We start from the raw sequence: 24673 nt of genomic DNA on the forward strand, positions 1-24673 counted from the left end.
GGGGGGGGGGGGGAGGGAAACAGAGAGAAAATATAAAATATGAGTGTAGTATCCCTTTTACGCTTTTTTTTGTTACAGTCAGAAATTTCTTTTGTGTTTTTTTTTTAAAATTATTCTTTTCTTTTGTTTTTATATTTATTATTTTTTTAGTGTTGTTTTGTGGGAAGAAAACAGGGAGAGGAAAAAAGAAAGAGAGAACAAATATGAAATATGGGTGTTCGTATTCATTTTTCGGCGAAAAAGGTGGAGCGAGGTGACAGTAGATTTAGAAAAGCAATACAAAGAAAAAAAAGCTTGAAAATGGATTGAAATAAAAAAATTCGACCTCGATTGAAAGAGTTTAAGCTTGAAAAAATGGTGGGAGGTGGTGGCTTGAGAAATAGCGAAGAAGAAGAAGACAAAATGAAATTAAAAAAATAGCAAAATAAAGCCTTTTACGCGCTAGTGTTGAGTGTATCACACTTAGTTTGACATGTTAGCAGAAAGAGTCAAAATGGCACAACGAAACCTTACATGAGGTGTCTAAAATAAACATCGCTCAGTTGAAGTGCCTAAGTGAAAGTTGATGCCAACTTTAGGGGGTCATCGATGGATTTGGCCTTTAACTTTAATTGCTTAAGAGTTAATAAAATATATATTTCATAACATAATATATTTCATATTTTATTTTCATTTAGGGGTTATTTGGTATGATGGATAAGGAAAGCTAATTCCGAGATAAATTTTGAGTAGCCTTTAATCTCTTGTTTGGTTACAAAACCTGGAATAACTTATATATTTCAAGATTAATAGTTAGCATTAGGATAAGTTATCTCTACCTTTTGGTGGAATATAATACCTGGAGAACTTGTCCCAATATAAAATAGGTAAAATGACTAAAGTATCCCTTAAACCCTTTTTATACATAATTTTCACATTCATGTATATTCACATTACTTTTAATATGTTATATAATAACCTTCACAACTTGCACAACTCCTTATTTTTATGACGTTTCTTCATATTTTTCATTAAAGAATTACACTATATAAATATTATTTTTATTTATGAATATATCATACATTAAATTTATTTGAGTAATTCTTATGCTTACTTATATTTTGATTTCTCTACTAATGAATTACATATTTTTAATTAAATATTCTTTGAGTCACTTGAAATTTTATATTATAAATATAAATTAAAATGAAGGTAATTTTAATATTTTTTCAATTTAAGAGTGATATGTGCTTAAATTAAGTGATATAAATAATATATATTCTTTTACTTTTAAGATGATTTTTTTAATTTTTAAGCTAAATAAAATGAAAGTTTTATAAAACATACAGGGTACAATCATGAGAATGCACACACAAAAATATTTAAGTGATATAGAATGAAAGTTTTTTTTTTTAAGAATGAATAATGAAAGTTTGCAAAGAAAATATAACAAACTAGATATGGTGGATGGCAATTTTGTAAATAAATAACTTATTCTTAGAAATTATGCAATGTACATTATTTTGAATACGACTAATCAAACAATCAATAAGAAATACTCTCAGGATAACTAATCCTAGCATAACATATCCCAACATAACTTATCCTAGCATAACTAATCCCAACATAGCTTATCGCATACCTTGGCATCAATCCCATGTCTGTCCTGACCAAGTCTTGTATTTCCCATCCCTTTATGCATGGTTGAGAAACAATTCTACTTTTATAGTACTTAGCCAAAAACGTAGAGATGCACACTGTGTTGGTATTGGTCCTGTAACACTTATGTCTAGGATTGGAAGATTTGAAATCTTTGCTTGCATAAAGTATCCAAGGAAAGCCACTAGCTATGCATTTTACCCTGACCCTTCTTTGATCATTGTGGATCTTATCCAGTTGACAACCTCTCTTAATTGCATACCTGCTCAAAGCTTCTCTGAATTTTTCCATGTTTTCAAATACCATATTTAGTTGCCACACAACTTTTTTCCATGTTGGATCATATGAGACCCTCTTGTCCTTCTTTCTTGCGCTTAAAATATCAAATCTTTCCCCCTCACTTTCACTTTCAAAACTGTCGACATAAGAACTGTCATAAAAAGGCTCATCAGCTACTAGCTTACCAAAGGTGTGTTTTTCAAACTAAAGTGTAATAGTTTAGGTGTGTTTCTCACACTTTCAATAGTTTGGATATGAAACTCAAAAAAAGGATAGTTTAGGTGTGTTTTAACCACTTTATCTCTATAAAAAAAACTTAAAATAATCAATCCAAACATGTTCTAAGACCTTCGTCTCTTTTTTCTTCTTATTCATTTGCTCATCTAATCTAATATTTAAACTTATTAGACTAACAACAACTTAACTACTCGATATGCTCCATAAACATCTTTTTGTTTGTTTTCATTATAAGATCATATGAAGAAAAACAAAACACTAGTTATTAACCCACATCTAATAGCAAGGCAAATAATGCCGATTGCTACAGTTTGAAAATACAGAACAAAAAGAGAACCAAGGCAAGTGAGCAGGAAATCTTTGGTCCATTATGTTGTCGAAAAAGAAAGGATCCCATTCCCATGTAAAACCTATTCCTGCAGTGATTTTCTGGCAACATCTTCTTCTGCTTTCATTTTCCTTTCCCACTTTCTCTTCCTATAATCAGCCAACATTTCAGGCATTTTTTGCATCAGTTCAGCTGTCTTTGCCCCTTTTTCTGCTGATATTCTGTCACACTTGTGCCCTTTCTGCTTTGTTCTCATTTCCTTTCTCGCTGGATCGTATGGACAATCTTGTCCAGCAAGAACAACTTTCTTGCGGAGACGAGCTCGATGGCGAGCACTAATCCCAAGAGGTTTCCAGGCTCCAAGCTCCCAGTAACCCGAAACTCCCTTTGAAAGCTCATCCTTGTATTTTACCAACTTTTCTTGCCATGGATATTGATATTCCCCAACTGCTTTTGCTACAGATTTTACAGTTTTTCCAGCCATTTGTCCTGGAAACAAATACGTAAAGAAAATTCTTTGAGATTTCTCACAAAGTTGAATTTTACTCGTGCAAGTTTATCAGGCATACTAAAATGAGATGTATGGAAATTAGGCAGGTTATCAAGAGAAAGTTCCAAGGTTATTCCATGATTGTAAGTGGATGCCACAACATATAGCGAATGGAAATAGAACAAGAGTTTGAAAATGCAAGATCCTCTCATAGGATGTCCCTCTGAAATAACCATCAAAACTACTACCTGTTGCCGCTTAAGAAAATATTAACTCGAATATTTGGTATAACTACGTCCATACACACCTCCTTTGTATACCTTCATTTTATACTAAGGCAGGACTTGGATCTATTATGATTTCAAAAACTATTTACTAAAGATCACTGAGACAGAAGACAAACTATGGGAACCAACTTAACCAGAAAATGCTCTTGGTCCTTTTCAGCACAAAGAAAGCATCAGAACCAATTTGAGGAATCTATAAATAGTGTAATAAAAAACAATATATATGTGTGTCCATTTTCAATCATACTTACAACCCTGCATCATAGACATTTCTTTTGAGCCGAGGGTCTACCTGGAACTAGGGGTGGGCGTTCGGTCGGTCGGTTCGGTTCGGCAAAAATGTGAAACCAGCCCCCAAGGCCTAGCTCAAGTGGCAAAAGGTGGAGAATTTGTGGCTTAGGTCCCACACCATGCAAAGCGAAGCCCGGTATTTAAGTGGAGAAGGGTAGAGGGGCAGGCTGTGATTGGTCCAATGGGCGGGTCACAAACGGATTTCTGTTCGGTTATTACAATTTCGGTTCGGTTTCGGTTTAACCAAATTTAATAAATAGTAAGAGTAACAACGCAACAGTACAACACACTAACAGACTGCATCCAAAGGATGAGGATGTATATGTATCTATCAACTGAATATGAATCTTCATAGGCCATAGCAATAGTAAATAATGTATCCTTATGTTTGGTATTACACCAATAGAATTCACAAGTTATACATGTACCAACACTGCAACACATCCTAAGTTACCAGTCCCCTAGACAAATGATTTGTATGTGGAACAAATTACAACAGCTAGGCCGGCCTCAATGCTGTAACATGAGATGACAATATGGATTTGAAGACCGAAGGGAATCTGAAAACAGTCCCAGGAACTAGGATAGACAAGATTTGCACTTTAATAGTACCATGATCTGTATATTCTCTGGAAGACATTGTTTTTTATATGATAGGGCTACTTAGATTCCTTGAAAATTTCATATTTTGCTTTCTCTAACTTCCCTGTCTTTATAATTTTTTTATAACATACTTTTTAAAGTAAGTACATAAATGTGCACTTGAGAATATCACTACATACGTTTGTATGTAACTTATCATACATTAACAGCAGCAAAAAGAAACAAATTTGAGATTCCATGAAGTTTCAAATATGATCTGGTTTTAAATGTCTTGTGGTCTGTATTTTAAGGTATGATGTGAGGTTGACTAATTCAATATAAGTATTCAACATGAGAGTTGGGACGCGATGAGCANTAAATCACTTTTGTTCACTTTTTTTGTCCAGATACAAGGAACCCAAAAACAAACAAAGAGCATTATTATAGTTATAACTTATAACACCAAACAAGCTAAGCTAACTTCCAACACATTACTAATTACACACTAAGAGTAACACCTACCAGCAACAGCAATGCAACAGTACAACACACTAACAGACTGCATCCAAAGGATGAGGATGTATATGTATCTATCAATTGAATATGAATCTTCATAGGCCATAGCAATAGCAAATAATGTATCCTTATGTTTGGTATTACATCAATAGAACTCACAAGTTAGACATGCACCAACACTGCAACACATCCTAATTTACCAGTCCCTTAGACAAATGATTTGTATGTGGAAGAAATTACAACAGCTAGGCCGACCTCAATGCGGTAACATGAGATGACAATACGGATTTGAAGACCGAAGGGAATCTGAAAACAGTCCCAGGAACTAGGATAGAAAAGTTTAGCACTTTAATAGTACCATGATCTGTATATTCTCTGGAAGACATTGTTTTTTATATGATAGGGCTACTTAGGTTCCTTGAAAATTTCATGTTTTGCTTTCTCCAACTTCCCTGTCTTAATAATTTTTTTATAACATACTTTTTAAAGTAAGTACATAAATGTGCATTTGAGAATATCACTACATACGTTTGTATGTAACTTATCATACATTAACAGCAGCAAAAAGAAACAAATTTGAGATTCCATGAAGTTTCAAATATGATCTGGTTTTAAAATGTCTTGTGGTCTGTATTTTAAGGTATGATGTGAGGTTGACTAATTCAATACAAGTATTCAACATGAGAGTTGGGACGCAATGAGCACTGACCTTCGAGGCGTGACTCGCGAGCGAGCACTGAGCAGTGGCCAATGAGAAGCGGCTTGCTTACTGCGAGCACTCAGCGAGGACTGAGAAGCTGGCAGCGGCTGGCCTGAACTTAAGAGACGAAGGACGACGAGCTGAGAGATGAGAGATGAGAGATCGAGAGATTGAGAGACGACTGACGAGATTTGAGTGATGGGAGTTAGGGATTTCACTCTCACAGTTTAGGGATTTCAATTCTGATTGAAATTTGGGCCACATTTATGGCCTATGGGCTATGGGTAATGGGCCGGCTAGAGCATGGGCTGAAGACTGAAGTAATTTAGTTAAGGGTGTAAAAAATATATCTATATATATGTTTTCTTGGGACTTTGATAAAATGTCCGCAAGGTGTTTTAAGGCTTATCATATATGATGCCTGATGATAATCTTGACTGAAGTAATTTAATTAAGGGAATAAAGAATATATATATATATATATATATATATATATATATATATATATATAATTTCAATTTTTCGGTTAACCGATTTTCTTTAGCTAAAAAACCGAAAAAATGAAGTATTGAAATTTGAATCGAAATTGACCGAAATAACCGATAAATTGAAATCAAAATCGAAATTTAAACAAATTCGGTTCAGTCGNGAAATTGACCGAAATAACCGATAAATCGAAATCGAAATTAAACAAATTCGGTTCAGTCGGTTTTCTTGGTTTTAGCCATATTATGCCCAGGCCTACCGGGAACAACCCCCATAGGTAGCGGTAAGGTTTGTGTACATGCTATCCTCCCCACTCCCCGGCCTCACTATGGGATTTCACTAGTATTTGTTGTTGTTGGTACCGAAGACGCAAACTCTGCATATTTGAGCAGCTTAAACTATTGATACCTTTCACAAATCCCTAAAGGAATATCTTACAACCATTGATACCCTTTACAAATCTCTAAAAGAATTGCTTACAACCATTGGTACAATTTACAAATCTCAAATTTTAATGGGCAACATTTGTGGGCTATGGGTAATGGGCTGGCTAGAGCATGGGCTGAAGAGTGAAGTAATTTAATTTAAGGGTGTAAAGAATATACATTTATATATATAAGACCCAAATATTATTATTAGAGTAAAACCCATGCTCTATAATGAAGATGACAACATTGAATTCAAAATTCAATTAAAAGAATTACTCAATTTAAAATTAATTAGAATGAGTAAAAGCCCCCATAGTAGTCCAGCATTTATGGTAAGAAACCATTCTGGGATAAAAAGAAGAAAAACTCGAATGGTTATAAACTACAAAGAGCTTTAGAAAAATTGCATATTTGATGGATACTTTATTCCAAATAAAAATAATTTAATAAATCTAGCCAGAGGAAAAACATATGATATATATATAAGTTTGATTTTTCGGTTAATCGATTTTCTTTAGCGAAAAAACCGAAAAAACGAAATATTGAAATTTGAAATCGAAACCGACCGAAATAACCGAAAAATAGAAAAACCGAAATCGAAATTTAAACAAATTCGATTTAGTCGGTTTTTTCGGTTTTAGCCATATTATGCCCTGGCCTACTGGGAATAGCCCCCATAGGTAGGGGTAAGGTCTGCGTACATGCTATCCTCCCCACTCCCCGGCCTCACTATGGGATTTCACTAGTATTTGTTGTTGTTGGTACCGAGGATGCAAACTCTCCATATTTGTGCAGCTTAAACTATTGATACCTTTTACAAATCCCTAAAGGAATAACTTACAACCATTGATACCCTTTACAAATCCCTAAAGGAATAGCTTACAACCATTGATACAATTTACAAATCCCTAAAGGAATAGCTTACAAGTTACAACCATTGATACCCTTTACAAATCCCTAAAGGAATAGCTTACAACCATTGATACCCTTTATAAATCCCTAAAGGAATAACTTACAACCATTGATACCCTTTACAAATCCCTAAATGAATATCTTACAACCATTGATACCCTTTACAAATCCCTAAAGAAATAGCTTACAACCATTGATACCCTTTACAAATCCCTAAAGGAATAACTTACAACCATTGATACCCTTTACAAATCCCTAAAGGAATAACTTACAACCACTGATACCCTTTACAAATCCCTAAAGGAATAGCTTACAACCATTGATACCCTTTACAAATCCCTAAAGGAATAGCCACCCAAAGTTAAGCTACGAACAAGAAACTAAGCTTAAACCTCACATTATTTTTCTTTTAAATGCCAAATTTATAAGATAGATGGAACTATTTCTCAGATAATACAACAAATAATAAGGCAGCAGAGCAATAAAGTAACAACACAATAACAACTTAGCATATAACGAATGTTGCAGGTTTTACCATGCCAGAAGACTTATACTAATTTACCATCTTTCTCATACAGTGATAATTTTAATGTTCAATAACTAGACAAAGTCAAAGATGCTCATATATGCATGTCACATGTTTTGCGGATAACAGGCTACCTCCAACCTTAGCCCTGGCACATGAATATATACTTTTATCATACCTAAGGTACCAAAGGTTTGTGTCCTACTACACTATCATAGAACTGTAAATGAAAAATACCAACTGATTTGAAGAATTTTCTAATATCTAGCTTCCACAGTTGAAACTTAATGGCAAATAGCAACTATATTTATATTTTTGGGTGAAATGAGAATGTTTTATTCATAGCAGCACTAAGAAAGCTGGAGATCTGTTGAGGCAAAAGTGAGAAAACAAAAGTACATCCATGCCTAAAGTTGTAGGTATTATGGGAGTGGGAGCTCTAAAATAGATTCAGCTTGTTAACAAGTTTTATTCTACACCAAAAGCAAATAAAAGAAATAATAGTCTTTATTCTCTGAATGTGATTGTATTTGTGCTTAAAGCACCTCTAGTTCCTCTCTTTTAATGTAACATCTAGCAGTTGAAAAGACCACCATTTCACAGGCATTCATTCAGGACCTATCAACTATGATGATGCTTGCTAACTACACTAATCTCACAGGGATATGAGTTAGAAGACTTGTAAGACGGATGAAATTAATTAATTAGAAGTTCAAATTTCCTTCTAAGAGCAAGTTATCATATTTTATGCTAAGAGAAAATCTTTTGCAGTTATTAAAGCAACTTCCTGAATGATAATTAAGATGGCAGAGATCTCGTGGGGACATTCAAGTATACAACATAGGTGACCAAAGCCAGATTTTGTTTACAACTACACCTCAGTCGCAAACAAGTTGTGGTTATCGACATGAATCCTTACTAACCATGTTACTCCATTTAAACTCATCTTATGTCAATATTATCCAAATAAAAATTAATACAAACTCTCAATATATAAAGTAACAGAACATCCCTACAACAACCACCACCTCACCTTTTTCCACAAGAAAAAAAAAAGAAAAACGACTGAACTGATAAAACTGGTTAATTTGGTACATCATAACCGGTCCAAATTTAGGCAAAAACAAAATGGCGCACAAAGTTGTCCCATTTCTAGTAGTGCAGCGCGAAATTGATCATTTCAGTTGTTTCAAATATATCATTCTATTAGGTTTGAAGTTCAAATAAAACTTTTCTTAAATGACTAGTTCTTCCAGCTACTTGCAAAATCATACATGTACATTGGAGCGACTACTTAACTGTTGGTGGCTTGCCTTGCTGATCTAAAATAAGTCGGAAAGTAAGAATTTCAGCTAATATAGAAGCATAAGGGCCTAATGCATTCATAGCAATAGGGAAACAAAAAAAAGAAAAAGGGAATGCATAATATTGGATAACTAAACGAAATGCGCGATACATAAAATAAGTTAATCAAGAAGAACATGAAGTTTTACTCATAAGAAAGAAAACAGTTTCAAACATGTTAATCAATTAAACATGAAGTTAAAGATTCTTTCAGTGTAGTCTACGTAAACAATGCATTAATAAACTAATTCAGCCTCTTCATAACATGTTTGTTCACGTCTAAAGGCATGGTCTACACTACACTTATCTGTGCTTAACCAAATAGTCAACATGTACGGATAGGTATTTCGACAATAAATCAGCAAACAAGCGCAACCCCAACTCATTCTGAAGTAGGTTCATTTATAAAATTACAGTAAAATCAGTCGTCTTGTTGAGACTATTAAATAGATTTCAAATGAGCCACAAGGGCGGCTCAACCCTAAAAATAAAATAAAATTAGACCCTCAAAATTACAAATCCCTGTAACTCCGAAAGAACCAAATTCAGTACAAACACACAACGATATATCATATCATGCATAAGAAAACGAAGCTCATATACATTCCAAATCGCACAGAATAGAAATAAAATCGATCAAAAGAAGAAACACAACTAGAGATCAAACAAGCCTAAAAGCAAAGCAAGCAGCGAGTAGAAAGTAAAACCAAAAGATGAAAGGAGAATACATATGTACATACCTGGGATTTAGGAAGAGACAACAAGAGCTGAACAAATTCGAGGTAAAAAAATATTGTTAATGGCGTTCCAATGTTAGCTGGGCTTGGAAGGACAAAAATACATTTTTAAAAAAAGATTTTAAACATTTTCTTTTAAGTATTTAGGTAAATTAAAAAAAGAGTTTATAAGCACTTTAGTTTAAATTAAAATAATAAAAGTAACTCAAAAGCCAAAAATCAATCTAAGTAGAATATAAATAACTATGTACTTAGGGGTCGTTTAGTGTGATGGATAAGAGAAAGTTGTCCTGCGATAAAAATTTAGTCTCTTAATCCGTTGTTTTGTTAGACAGGATGGAATAACTTATCCCATGATTAACAAATAGTAATATATTAAGCATAAAAACTAGATGAATTCCGCACCCCCAAAAATGGTATCAGAGCTATGGATGAAAAGAAAATTGCTAGTAGAAAACTAAGAAAAATAAGAAAGAAATTAAACAAATTATACCCAATATATAAACAACTCAATATCAGTAAAACTAATAACGATAAATTAGAACAATAATATATTTGCAGGTACTTGTAAAAAAGCTATAATAGCACAAAGAAAAAACATTTTATATCTAAAAATACAAATAGAAAACTTAGAATATAAATTACAACACAATTTATAATGAATAAAGAAGAATTTGCAATAGATGGAAAAACATATGAAAACTATGACAGATTTAAAATAAAGATAATATTTTCTAATCTAGAAAGAAGATATAAGAAAATAGGAGAAAATATAAATTTAATGCTAGAAAAAGAAACATTAAAATTAGAATATAGTCTATCTGCTATGATAAGAATAACAAAAGAAAATGAAGAGATAGATAGAAAAACGAAAATTAAAAAAATAAAACAACAAGCAAAAAAGGAAGTACAACAAATAGAAGAAGNAACAGAACATCCCTACAACAACCACCACCTCTCCTTTTTCCACAAGAAAAAAAAGAGAAGAAAGACTGAACTGATAAAAACTGGTTAATTTGGTACATCATAACCGGTCCAAATTTAGCAAAAACAAAATGGCAGACAAAGTTGTCCCATTTTAAGTAGTGGAGCGCAAAATTGATCATTTCAGTTGTTTCAAACATATCCTTGTCAGGTTTGAAGTTCAAATAAATTTTTTCTTAAATGACTAGTTCTTCCAGCTACTTGCAAAATCATACATGTACATTGGAGCAACTATTTAACTGTTGGCTCCTTGCCTTGCTAATCTAAAATAAGTCGGAAAGTAAGAATTTCAGCTTATATAGAAGCACAAGGGCCTAATACAATCATAGCAATAGAGAAACAAAAAAAAGAAATAAGGGAACGCATACTATCGGATAACTAAAAGAAATGCGCGATACATAAAATAAGTTAATCAAGAAGAACAATAAGTTCTACTCATAAGAAAGAAAGCAGTTTTAAACATTTTCAATCAATTACACTTGAAGTTAAAGAGTCTTTTGAGTGTAGTCTACTTAATAAACTATCAACATCTTCATCACATGTTTGTTCAAGTCTCAAGGCATGGACTAACCAAATAGTCAAATTGGTATTTCCAGAACAAATGAGCAAACAAGCCCAACATCAACTCATACTGAAGTAGTTTCCTTTATAAAAATTACAGTAAAAACAGATTCCAAATGAGCCACAAGGAAGGCCCAACCCTAAAAAATATAAAATTAAACCCTCAAAATTACAAATCCATGTAGCGTCGAAAGAAGCAAATTCAGTACAAACACACAACAATATATCATATCATGGATGAGAAAACGAAGCTCAAATACGAACACATAAACATCCAAAATCGCAGAGAAAAGAAACAAAATCGATTAAAAGTAAAACACAATTGGAGATCAAACCCAAGAGCAGCGTAAGCACCGACAAGTAAATCCAAAAGATGAAGGAGAATACATATATACACACCTGGGATTCGAGAGATAACAAGAGCTGAACAAATCTGAGGTAAAAAAAATGTTAATGGCGTTTCAATGTTAATAGATGCGGTTGGAAGGACAAAAATACAATTAAAAAAGAAAGTTTTTAAACATTTTGTTTTAGTATTTGGGTAAATATAAAAAAATGTTTATAAGCATTTTAGTTTAAATTAAAATAATAAAAGTAATTCAAAAACCAAAACTCAATCTAAGTGGAATATAAATAATTATATACTTATTGTTAGTATTGATTGACTTTGATGACAATCTCTTACTAATTATTTTGCACATATTTTTAAAATTTTATTATTTTCTAAAACTACAATTAATGTATTTATGATTAAAAAAAATAGGTAATTAAGTTTACAGTTATTTTTTACATCCTAGACCAATCTATTCGATTGGCGTTCATAGTTTTTGCCAGGATGGCTTCAACTTGTCCAATCATCTGTAAGGCTGGGCGTTTGGTCAATTCGGTTTATAAATTTTGGTTTGGTTTTTCAGTTTTCAGTTTGGCAAAATGTGAAACCAAACCAAACTGAAATAAATTCAGTTCGATTCAATTATTACGATTTCGATTCGGTTTGGTTTTTGGTTTAACCAAATTTAATTAACAGTGGCCTGTAGCATGTGGCAGTATTGCTGTTCAAATAATACAGCAATCAACATTAAGTTCTATAACAATCAACACTCAACAATACTCTCCAGACTCCAACAATCTATGCCATACAGTTTTGCTTTTGCCTTCAAATTTCAACAAACATTTAACTTGCAACTTACCATATCATTGACTAAAATATCCAAACAAAACTGATAATTCTTGTCCAAGCAGTCCAGCAGGCAGCAACATTAACAAACTAGTCGAGTATAAGAATAAAAAGACTATCAAGAGTCAAGACAACAACACTAAAAAACTCAACAAACTCGTGTCTAGCCCTAAAATAGAGTTAGTTACAAACTAAAATTCAACTGCCAGTAGGCATCATAACAATTTGCAGCAACCAAAAGATTTAGAAAACAAACAAAACATTGTTGCAACCTCCAGTGTGTCATCTGTAAAAAAGTGAAACAAACAAGAAGAACAACAATTAGTCGTACAACACATTATTGACTACAAACTAACAGTAACACCTACCAGCAAATCAGAAGCATGTTATTGATTGTTGATACATTTTTTATCAGAGGCTTTGAAACCATACAAGTAATAAGCAAATGCGAACCAATACATTGAATTTACTCGGTCCAATTGATGTTTTAGGATGATACTAATTAGGTATAGTGCATATGTTGTATTATTTTTTATTTGATTTTTTAAAAAACAAATAATTGGTAGAAAAGCCAATTAGAATTATCTGTAACAAAGAGGCGGCAACAAAAAATGAAATCGAGATGGAGGAAACAACACGAGAGAGAAACTACACGGTAAAGATTGACAAGGAAGTGTCCTTTAAGGAGATGCTCATCACTCCATATTTAAAAACAGTCGATCCACAAACAACATCAAGGACAAACCTAGAGAAGGATATGTTAATTGATGAGCCAGCGGAGAATGTGAAAATAAACACGGAAAGCACAATCCCCACAAACGAAGGAATGGAGGCGATGAACACTAACCTTCGAGGCGCGAGTCACGAGCACTAAGTAGTTGCGGGCTGTGAGCACTCAATAGTCAGCAAGGATTGAGCAGCGGCTGGCCTGAGCCTTAAGAGACAATGGACGACGAGCTTATAGTTGAGAGTAGATCTGTCAAAATAGGCTGGCCTAACCGAACCCAACCCTAACGGGCTAGAGAGTTAAATGGGTTGGGACGGGCTGACCCTTTTAATTAGAGGGCCTATAAAATAGCATCCCAACCCAATCCTAAGAGGGCCACAGGTTGGGACGGGTTGGCCCTTCAACAAAAAAATGAACAAGATTTCCCTCTTAGAAAGAGTACGAACGTTGATGTCTAATGAGCACGACATCAATATATACATAAATTTATTCATAAATTACACATACTTCAGTGAATATTTACTAAACAAAAACATAATAGCCAAGATACAACATTCATATGATTCATCCGAGCAAAAAACATTACATGATCACTATTTTCATAAACACGAAAATAAAGGAGAAGTGGATAATTAGGCATTAAAACAAAAGTAAAAAAGATCAAAGATTCATAGTTATAATGGAGTAATGGACTTGGGCTAATAAGAAAATTTGTTGGGTTAATGACCCTAAAATGTAAATGATATATAAAGAAGTTAGTCTTGATTTTATATTGAAATTTCTATTATATAGAAACGTGAAGAGAGGACGACCACTGCCAATATCATAATTATTCTCATTTTTAAGGGTAAAATGTAATATAACTGTTTTTTAAGAAAATTAGAAGCACTCCTTTCTTTTCACTTTAGATATTTTTTGTTTTACTATGTAGAAAATATGTTGATTAGAACAACCAATATAAAAATGTAAATTTACACTAACAAATACACTCTCTGCATTACTCTAGAACCATCCCTCTTACTTGTAAACTTTCCAAAGAAACAACTCAGGAAGATAATTGAAAGAATTGAGTGAAAACTGTTTTTTGGCATCAGTAGCTTCTTTCAATTTTCTTCATCTTTATTTTATGAATATATTGTTTGTAAACATTTGCAAGAGTCTCAATTTATGTGGCACCGTTTAAATTTTGAAAATCAAACAATTTAATTTTGATCGTAAATTTTTGGACATAAAATCTTTGAGTTTTTTGGATGAAAAATTTCATATTTGAAAACTACGTAAAAGTATTATAAGTCACAATAATTGATACTTCAATATATTTAAAAAGTATATGAAAAATTACGATAAAAAATAACTTATTTTAATCTCAAAATTCGAAAGATATCACTTATTTTAGGACGATCAAGGCTATTTTGGTAATTTTCCACTATATCCAATTTCTAGAATCATACGTGTTTGGTCGGCTAAGAAAATATCAGAGACTTCCCAACAGAGACACGACAATAGAAACATCCATACGTAAAAAAAAGGTATGCAAGCTCAGTGAAACTTTTATCTATACTAAAAGCAGACGGAAAAACGAATAAAGAATTTGGCAAAATTAAATGATGGATAGACTGAAGATTGAAATGTAACCAATGTGAAGATGCAGAAAATCAAAAAGTTCTTGAGATGATGAAGACTAAGAGACCATTCTTGAAAGCCTAAAAAAATGTATAGATAAAAGTTTCACTAATCTTGCATGTCAAATTGCTACTTGAATTTCATTTATATTCTTCTAGAGTTTCAATCACAGATAAGTTCTTCATCATTTATTAAATTCTTCTGTCAATTTTTCTTTAAACTTCATCTAATTTTGTTAATTTTTTTGCTTATCTTCTTATAAATTATGTGTTTTTCACTTAGATAAATAAAATAAATCCTTGGTTTCATCTTCTGATCGACTATTCTACCATGCAGATCAGTTCTCTGTTTGAATTTTCATCTACGCTTATGGGTTTTCCAATGTCGGGTAAGTTCTTAATCGATTTCGTTGTTCTTCTCCGCCAATTGTTATATAATATTCATCAAATTTCTTTTAACTTTTGTTTAATATTCATCAAAAATCTATATTTCATGGCTGAATCTTAATAACTAAGGTAATAAAATGGTAGATTTCTCTATGAAAAAAAGAAGAAGAAAAAATCAGTAAGATCAATGTTTAATCAGTGTAAATATTAATCTTATTCTAGGTTGAAATGTCTGTATTTGAAAATTTTTGGATTATTTTGCATGTTACAACTTTACGTTTGCTCATGTTCTTTTTTCCCCTCCTTATTGGTTTTCTTTACATTTTCAAATTGCTTTTCTTTTTGGATTGTAAAGATAATTTTCGAAATACTCAAATTTATTTTTGGTGTTTAAGCATAGAAATCTTTCAATTGAGGAGCTGTAACAATGCGAAATCATCTCATGTAGGCTGATTTTCTGCACTTTTAATCTATTAGTGTAAAAGATATGTTCCTTCCAGTACTAAACCATTAAAAAGCCATGTTGCTGTCTTTTACCTTACCAAATAGAAGTTCTCCCTATTTAGGAGTTCTACTAATTACTGGAAAGTAATATTAAATAGTTTTAGGAGAGTTGTAGTTGTTTTGTTCATGAGTCCGTTTTAGTAATGTTGGAATTTGAAGATATGTATTTGGTAGTTGCATCTGGTTCATTATTGTGTGTGATTTTTATTTTTTTCTAACTATAGATGAATTCAATCATGTCTGGGATTTGTTTTGCACTACGATTTTACAAATATAAGCTTGTTGGTAGCTTTCCATGCTTGTGAAACTCATCAATTAAGACAATCAACCAGTTAAAAACAAATCAGTTTGTAGAAAGTTTAGCTAAGACAACATTTTCCTTCTTTTTGATAGATCAACTATTATGGAGTTTTTTAATTATTTTTTCTTTCCTCTTATGCTTACTGATAAGCCTTGTCGACCTATGCTTTTATATCAGGCTGATGTATGTGATGCATGTCAGCTGTTAATAAGAGGTGGTCTCAAGGATGAGAATATTATTGTCTTTCATATATGATGGCATTGCTTACAAGTTATCATTAATAGTCCTACTGGTGAGGATGTTTACAAAGGAGTTCCTAAGGCAGATGCTTTTCGTCATCGTTTAGTATATAACTAAACTGTAAACCTGTCTCATGTGCTATCTCTTGAGGAAGGATTACACTAGAGATGATGTTAATGTGGATAACTTTTTAGCTGTTCTCTTTGGTAACCAAACTGGTCTTACTAGGTACCAGAAAGATGGGAATAGTGGTCTCTGGGGTGCTTGGTAAGTAGCTTATTTTTGCCTCTTTTGGTTGTTGCTTTGCTTTCTATATCTTGCGCTTTTATGCTAATTTCGTAATGAAAATTTTGAAGGCTTGAATCGATAATGTCACGTCTATTGAATGTTAATGACTATTGTCTCAGTGCTTTTTACTATTTGATAAAAATACGATATCTATACATTTTTTATCATATGTGAAAGATTTAGCAGAGGTAAATGTGAACTGAATATAATTTGAGGTTTTAAATGATATTATGTACAATTGAGTAATTCAGAAATCTATATTTTTCATGAGAGTCACGTGAAAAAAATACATGATTAGCATCAATACTTACTTTTCGTTGGAAACAGTGCCTATGGCACACCTCAAGCTTGAAGAGTTTTCATTATTCAATATCTTCCTACACTTTTATCTAATATGTCCTCATGCATAATATATTCCTATGGAAATGTATTCAATGATTTTGCCACTAGAATATCACCAAATGAAGTAAAGACATTGGAAAAAAAGTTGGGTTTTATTTTCATAAGACCTCAAAGGCTATTGTGAGTACAGACAACTCATTGTACAAGTTTCTTTGGATTACACCAAAATTTAGGCTTCTGAAATATGTTAAACTATGGTGAGTGTGTGATTGTTGATTTGCTGGACACTAGAATATACCCGAACATCCTTCATCTAAAGATAAACTAATGTATTCTCTACCTGCCGAAGGGATTACGCTTATACGAATAAGCCTTAAGTTGAGGTGTTAATTGTAGTACAAATGAAAAATTGAAATCATAATTTTGAATTCTTTTGGCAATGAAAATGTAAACTCCCCTATGAGTACATCCCTTTGAAGTTTGGGCTAAGCAAATACCAAATTGAACTACCACTGAAATCTCTGAGTCATTCTGAAAATGAATGTCATCTTATGACTGTTGAGTATGATTTCAATAATGTCTCTATTTTGCAACAATAGAGTTCTATAATAAAGCTTATAACAATTTTAGATTTGCTGCTAGCTCTCTTGCAAGTGTTTGTCTATTAGGGAGCATCGTGAATTGAGCATGAGAGAAATTCTAATGATGTATTTATCGTAGTATTTGTACTTCTGGGATTTTTCTGTATTTATAAATATAGTTTAGCAATATTGTATCCTGTTCTTTTATTTGTATAGCAACATTATTTGTTCATTATAATCAAACTACGATAGAGAAAAGTTGTAATTGTTTTTTCAAAATCACACCTGTGCACGGGCATTTCATATCTAGTATAGATACAAGAGCCAAGTGTACTACTCAAGATACAATAAAACTTAGGAAAGATATGACTAGTTGCTATAATCAAATCACTCGTACCCTTATTTGATTGTTAGCTATTGGGATAGATATAGAAATTCCTCGTTGGGATCAGGGTCGTCTTAACCACTAGGCCACTAAAGCCATCACTTGGGGCCCCATATTTTTTGGGGCCCCCATTTTATAAAAAATTAATTATACATATTATTAAAAAAAATTATATTAATTTTTTGAAAAAAAAATGTGTAAGAGGTTTTATTATTTTCATTGAAAAATTGTTATTGTTGATATTCTTAAGTATATGTAAATTGTTTTAATTATTATTAAAATTTATTCAATTTTAATATGTTTACTAGAAAACGTGATTCCGATTTTGCAAAAAGAGAGAAAACTTGAAGAATTAAATAAATCTTAAAAAAGAGCCCTTGATAGATTTTTAACAAATAATAAATATTTCGAATCAAAAAATATTGGAGGATGTTCTTCAAATGAACAAGTCAACATTAGAATTGATTTAGATGACAATAATATTCAATAATAAAATCTAGAAGAAGTAGGTGAAAATGTGACATTGTACCCGATATCAAGAACTCCAAAATAATTTAAATAGTTGCATCCCTAAAAATATATATGATCTAAGTCAATGGAATAATGTAGATACAAAATTCAGAGATCTATTAGTAGAAAAGGGACCATTTAGAATGACTGATATAAATTTTCCACATTTATGTACGACATTTTTCTACAGCACACTATATTCAAAAATTGGTAAACGGAGAAAAGCATGAAAGAAAATGATTAATCTGCTCTAAAGATGTTTTTGTTGTAAATTATTTAGCACAACTTCTATTATTTATAATAGTAACTAGCTAATGAAGGTAGTAATGAGTGGAGAAATCTTAGTGTTAAGCTCAAAGTCCATGAAGTAAAGAATGAACATATTATTAATAATATGAGCTCGTGTATTGATTTAAAAATGAGATTGCAATAAAAAAAAAACAATTGATAAAGTTGTGCAGGAACAAATTGATAGAGATAAAGTGCAATGAAAAATGTATTGTCAAGAATTATTGACGTGATCAAAACTCTTTGGAAAAATAATTTAGCATTTAGGGGAACAAATGAAAATATCTATCAAGAAAGTAACGGTAATTTTTAAAGCCTAATTGAAATGACTAATAAATTTGATCCAACTATGCAAGAACATATTTGAAGAATAAGCATGACGAAATTTATAGTCATTACTTTGGACATAATATACAAAGTGAATTATTAAACTTATAGTCAAGAGTAAACTTATTAAAAAGATTGGAGAAACAAAATACTTCTCAGAATATTAGGGCCTCTCTTTAAGGTTTGGCTTTAGGCCCCTGATCTTGTTGAGTCGGCCCTGGTTGGGATCTATAGTCTATTATTAGTGACCACATATTTAGATAGAGTGTAATGATTTAGTCATATATATAAGTCACTTAAAGCCACATTGCTTGCTTTGGGGCTATTTGATTATTGTTTGTTGTTGCCCTCTAGGCTAGGGATTTGACTTAGTGCCTTCAGGGCTATGTACAGATTTCCCAAGGGGCATTCGGGGCTATATGCATATTGCCTTAGGTCTATATACAGATTGTCTTTGGGGATATATATAAATTGCCTAAGGAGATATATAAAGATTACCTAAAGGGCTATTGAGGTATAATGATTGTCGTCGTTGGGGCTATACAATAGTAGAGAAAACAAATTTTATACATGATATTTCATGTTAATTGTCTCGGACATTTCACATTAATTGTCTGCTCCCCACCTTTCAAGTTTCAAGTGACATTATAATTTATTATCATAATTCGATACATTTAATTAAATTCTTGCAAAGTAGTGTTAGATGACACAATTCTATATAGTAATAGTAAAGTAACTTTTTTCCCATCAATTGCAGATAAGAAGGGATGAATCGACAGACCAAGGACAAGTAACCAATTTACTTCAAGAGGTATTAACATAACTCTACCATATGTTAGAGTATGGGTGGCAAAATGGGCCATTGAAAATATTACTTTATCTAATTTGATGTTTATGATTTATCTGTTATTTATTAATTCAGTCTATTTTAATCCGTTCAAATTTCACAAATTTAAAAGTAGTAATTGATTTGTGTTAAGTATGTAGTCTAAGTTGATTCATGAGAAACTGCATCAAAATATTTAAATATTGATAGGATAAATTTTTTATATTAATTTTATTTGGTTATTAAATAAAATATAGAAGAAAATAAATAATAAGTTTAAATTCAATAAGTGTTACGAGGGTTAGATTATTCTTGACCGAATTCAGTTCAACCTAAGTAACTTTTCAACAGGTGCTGAAATCATCCATATATTGATTCAACCATCTTTAAGCCAACAAATTCAATCTGAACCGCTCATTTACAAATCCTCATGTTAGTATGATATTTTGTTAATTTTAGTAATTAATTAAATATGTCTGATAAGTGGTTGATGATTAAAGACCGGAACACAAGTGAAGAACATGGCTCAAGGAGCAGCACAAGGAGCGGCTAATGTGGCTCATGGAGCTGCAAATATGGCTCAAGGAGCAGTACATGGTGCAGCTAATGTGGCTCATGGAGCAGCACAAGGTGTAGCTAATGTGGCTCATGGAGCTGTTAACATGGCTCAAGGAGCAGCACAAGGTGCATCACAAGGTGCATCTAATGTGGCTCATGGAGCTGCAAACATGGCTCAAAAGACTGCTGAAGCTGTTAAGAACACTCTGGGAATCAATCACCCTAGCAACACCACCACAGGCACTGCTTCTGCTGACAATATTACCGAAGGCGGATCCAGAATTTAAAATTTGATGCTGAGTGGAACATTTTTCCTAACGCTTAAATAATTTTTATTTCGCCTTTATTTTTGTTATATTACTACTATTGTAGACTGTAAGCTGTAGCTACTATGGTTTTGTTGCTAGCTAGCATGCACACTACAACAATATTTATTTATCGAGTTGAACTATTTCCAGCTTTCCTAGAAGCAGCACTCCCTCCGTTCATTTTTAATTGTCATATTGCGTTTTTCAAAAATCAATTTGACTAATTTTCAAAGTTAAATTAGATTACATTAATTTGACATTTTAAACAACAAATTTAGATATTCAAAAACTATATGAAAAGTACTATAAATAGCAATTTTTTACATATCAATATGATGAAAAATACATGTAAAATGTTAGTCAAATTTCATATTATTTGGCTCTAAAAAAAAAAAAAAAGCATGTCGATTAAAAGTGGACAGAGAAAGTATTTAAGAATAAACAAAAATAGAAACTTATTTTTAAGTTATACTTATCTTGAAAAGGGAAGCTACAACCTATGAAGTTTATTGCTTTGAGAACTAGAGTTAGTTCCTAGCTTGTAATTTTTGTAATCAAAATTCTGTCGAGACTCATTATTTTAGTAGATTTGGAACAAATTCTGGAGAGGTGTATGTCGTGATTTTTTTACTTTTGTAAGCCGATACAATATTCGTACTTTATTGCATTTCTTAGTTGGTAAAAAAGTATAAAAAAAATAGATAAAGTTGTCAAGACGTGCAGGATATCAAAGCGAAAAACTTAATTAATCAATAAGAATTTATTCTATTTTTGGTTAGCTTACACTTTTTTCATAATGAATAACTTGAATACAAATAACACTAATCCAAATCGAATAATTGAATGCCACCCTAGAGATAATCTGGTCTATTCTTGTGTGTTTTATAATGAGGTCATCAGTATAATTTTACCACCGTATAGGGATGGATGAGATGTTATATTTTTAAATAAAAATTTCGGATTTGTCATAAAAAAAATATTTATTTTTAATGGGTCATACATAACACAATCTATATTATTTGGACCAATAGATATTTAGTATATAGATCAGGAGACAAATTAAAAAAGAAGTTTCCCAAGAAAGTGTTTTTTACTAGCCTCAGGAAGTAACTCTGGCGAAATAAAGTTATGGGTCTAAAATTAATTGTAATTCAGGTTGATATAATATAAGTTCAAGAGGAATGGCTGAATTATATAACTTTTAGCTATTATTGGAATTAAGTTGGCCAAAATTTTGCGTTTGGCACAAGTAACCTAAAACTATTAAGCATCTAGTAGCTAACAATTCCAAAACTAATTATAAGAGTCGTTATTCCACCTTTTGTCTAATCATCTTGTTTCATGCGTTTTTGATTGAACATTCGAGTCTTTAATTGGTGAATAGTTGTAGAAAATTTTAAAGAACCACCATTGAAGGTTTAAATCGAGATTGATAAGAAAGTCCCGTACTTCGACATCTATAACAATGTATTTGTTTGTTGTACATAGAGTTTATGGGAAAGACAAACTAATAATGTAAATGACTACTTATCATCCCTTCTGAGTGGAACCAATTCACTAATATATTTCCACGATAAACTTCAATATGTCAATAAAGTGGTGAAAAGAGAATTCCCTAGAATGATTGAACTCAGTCACTATTGTGAAGAAGATATTCAAGAATAAAGAAGAAGAACGAAGAACATGCAAGAAGAGAGAAGATTTCTTATTGATTCAATGGAGAGTTTAGAGAAAAAGCCTTAACTTTATTAAGAGTACATTTAGGATCTTTATAACTAACTAATTCTAACTATCCAATTATATGGGCTTATCAGTTTATTGGGCCACAATTTACTTTGGGCCTTACACTATCATTTTGTCCAATAACCCCCTCAAGCTAAGAGTGGTAAACATATTATACATTCCTAGCTTGGACATGAGAATTGTTGGGAATAAACCCACAACAAAAATAATATTTGCGGTAATAAAAGCAATAAAAGCGGAACACAACAATACGGTTAATCAACAAGAATAAAAAAGAGCACTAATGACATCAAGATTTTACGTGGAAACCCTCCTGAATAAGGAAAATATCACGGCTCGAGAGGAGCAACTGATATCACTATAATAAGGATTTTTACACTTGTAGGTCTAAGTAAAAACTCCAAAGACCACTGCACACTCAAAAGAAATAACCCTCTTTTGATTTTTTCACCTCACTACAATATCGCTCACACTCTCTATTTTTCCTCACAGACTATTTTCCTCTGTGATGCCTCACTCTTCTTTTCTCTCCTTTGTTTTTGGTGCATTTTAGAATGAAGAATGACCCTCCCTTTTATAGAGAACAAATGTAGTAGCCTCTACAAAAGAAAAACATGTTTTTTCCTCTTCACAGCTTATACCAACATTTGACTTTTGAGGAAAGCTGAAAAATAAATCAACACATGTATATCCAAATCTGCCAACCTTTGAAATTGTGAGAATTGTTCAAAGTTTGGCACATGGGGATGGACCCCACAATTTCCCCTTCCATACCCATTAGCTCTAAGTTTCTAGCTTGAGTGCATGCCGACAAGTTCTTTGCAAAGCTCGAACTTGTCTCTTGATAGCACCTTGATTAGCATATCTGAAGGGTTTTCACTAGTAGGGATCTTCATGACCTGCATAGATCCATCCTTTATCTTTTCCCGAATCTAGTGATATCTCACGTCGATATGCTTCGTCCTTGCTTGATACATGGTGTTCTTGCTCAAGTCTATTGCACTTTGACTATCACAATAGACGACATACTCATTCTGATGCAATTCAAGTTCTTGAAGAAATCGTTTCAGCCATACCATCTCTTTGCCAACTTCAGTAGCTGCAATATATTCTGTCTCAGTTGTAGAGAGTGCGACACACTTCTGCAACTTTGACTGCCATGATATAGCTCCCCCTGAAAATGTAAACAAATATCTAGTAGTGGATTTTCTGTTATCGGGGTCACCTGCCATATCAGCAAAACACAAGCAGTCTCTTGTGGTACCTCTTAGGTACCTGAGTATCCACTTAACTGCCTCCCAGTGTTCTTTTCCAGGATTTTCAAGGAATTTGCTAACAACACCAACTGCATGAGCAATATCAGGTCTTGTACACACCATTGCATACATCAAACTCCCCACTGCTGAAGAATAAGAAACTTTGTTCATTCCCTTTTTCTCTTCTTTTGTTGTAGGACACATCTGTTTGCTCAACTTTAGATGACTCGCAAGAGGCGTGCTAACAGGTTTAGCACTCTTCATGTTGAAACGTTCTAGTACACGTTCAATGTACTTCTCTTGAGATAGCCATAACTTTCTTTTTGTTCGTTCTCGAATAATTTTCATCCCTAGAATTTGTTGTGCTGGGCCCAAGCCCTTCATGTCAAATAACTTGGACAAATCCCTCTTCAACCTTGCAATCAAGTCTTTGTCTTGTCCTACAATTAACATGTCATCCACATACAATAATAAAATAATAAAATTGTTGTCAGAAAATCTTTTGAAGTATACACATGGATCAGAATAGGTCTTTGTGTATGTTTGACTTTTCATGAAAGAGTCAAATTTTTTGTACCATTGCCTTGGTGCCTGTTTCAACCCATAAAGGCTCTTATTCAATTTGCACACCATGTGTTTCTATCCAGATACTTCAAATCCCTCTGGTTGCTCCATATAAATCTCTTCTTCCAAATCTCCGTGAAGAAATGCAGTTTTCACGTCCAATTGCTCCACTTCGAGATCTAGGCTAGCTGCTAGGCTCAAAATAGTTCGAATAGAAGTCATTTTGACAACAGGTGAAAAGATTTCACCAAAATCAATACCTTTCTTTTGTTCGAATCCTTTTACAACCAATCGAGCTTTGTACCTGACCAACTTTCCATTTCTACCTTTCTTGAGTTTAAAGACCCACTTGCACTTAAGCGGTCTTTTGCCTTTTGGAAGTTCAACTAGTTGGTATGTGCCATTTTTCTGTA

The 24673-nt window shown here is 32.6% G+C and overlaps 5 protein-coding genes across 7 annotated transcripts in view; 1 reads left to right on the forward strand and 4 right to left on the reverse strand.

Annotated features, from left to right (window-relative positions):
* The window catches only part of LOC125862758 (phosphopantothenoylcysteine decarboxylase subunit VHS3-like), a 29588-nt gene extending 27659 nt beyond the window's left edge, over positions 1-1929 (reverse strand). The window contains exon 1 of the mRNA XM_049542894.1: positions 1901-1929. Coding sequence (XP_049398851.1) covers positions 1901-1929 — 29 coding nt within the window. The remainder of the gene's footprint in view (positions 1-1900) is intronic.
* Positions 1-9807, reverse strand: part of LOC125862338 (uncharacterized) — a 533211-nt gene extending 523404 nt beyond the window's left edge. The window contains exon 1 of one of the 2 annotated variants that reach the window (XM_049542391.1): positions 9785-9807. The gene's annotated coding sequence lies outside the window, so the exon portion shown is untranslated. Of the gene's footprint in view, positions 1-5357; positions 5379-9784 lie in introns of those variants that run through there. The other variant, XM_049542393.1, reaches the window with a different exon arrangement.
* The window catches only part of LOC125862319 (cytochrome c1-2, heme protein, mitochondrial-like), a 924866-nt gene that overhangs the window by 866926 nt on the left and 33267 nt on the right, over positions 1-24673 (reverse strand). The gene's annotated exons all lie outside the window — the stretch shown is intronic.
* On the reverse strand, positions 2290-9852 carry LOC125862340 (uncharacterized). 2 transcript variants are annotated; one of them, XM_049542396.1, is made up of 3 exons: positions 5358-5424; positions 2565-2971; positions 2472-2512 (listed from the first exon to the last, which is right to left on the reverse strand). In XM_049542396.1, the coding sequence occupies exon 2, from the start codon at positions 2964-2966 to the stop codon at positions 2565-2567; it is 402 nt and encodes a 133-aa protein (XP_049398353.1). In that variant the 5' UTR covers positions 2967-2971; positions 5358-5424; the 3' UTR covers positions 2472-2512. The 2 variants fall into 2 exon arrangements, with proteins under 2 accessions (XP_049398354.1, XP_049398353.1); XM_049542397.1 differs by lacking the exon at positions 5358-5424 and adding an exon at positions 9785-9852 and having other exon boundaries at positions 2290-2971.
* LOC125862759 (predicted GPI-anchored protein 23) lies at positions 18954-20721 on the forward strand. The gene is made up of 3 exons (XM_049542895.1): positions 18954-18980; positions 19763-19816; positions 20332-20721. Exons 1-3 carry the CDS (start codon positions 18954-18956, stop codon positions 20674-20676), a joined length of 426 nt encoding a protein of 141 aa, XP_049398852.1. The 3' UTR covers positions 20677-20721.

The sequence above is a fragment of the Solanum stenotomum genome, chromosome 4 (assembly GCF_019186545.1).
Source record: "Solanum stenotomum isolate F172 chromosome 4, ASM1918654v1, whole genome shotgun sequence".
Classification (NCBI taxonomy): Eukaryota; Viridiplantae; Streptophyta; class Magnoliopsida; order Solanales; family Solanaceae; genus Solanum; species Solanum stenotomum.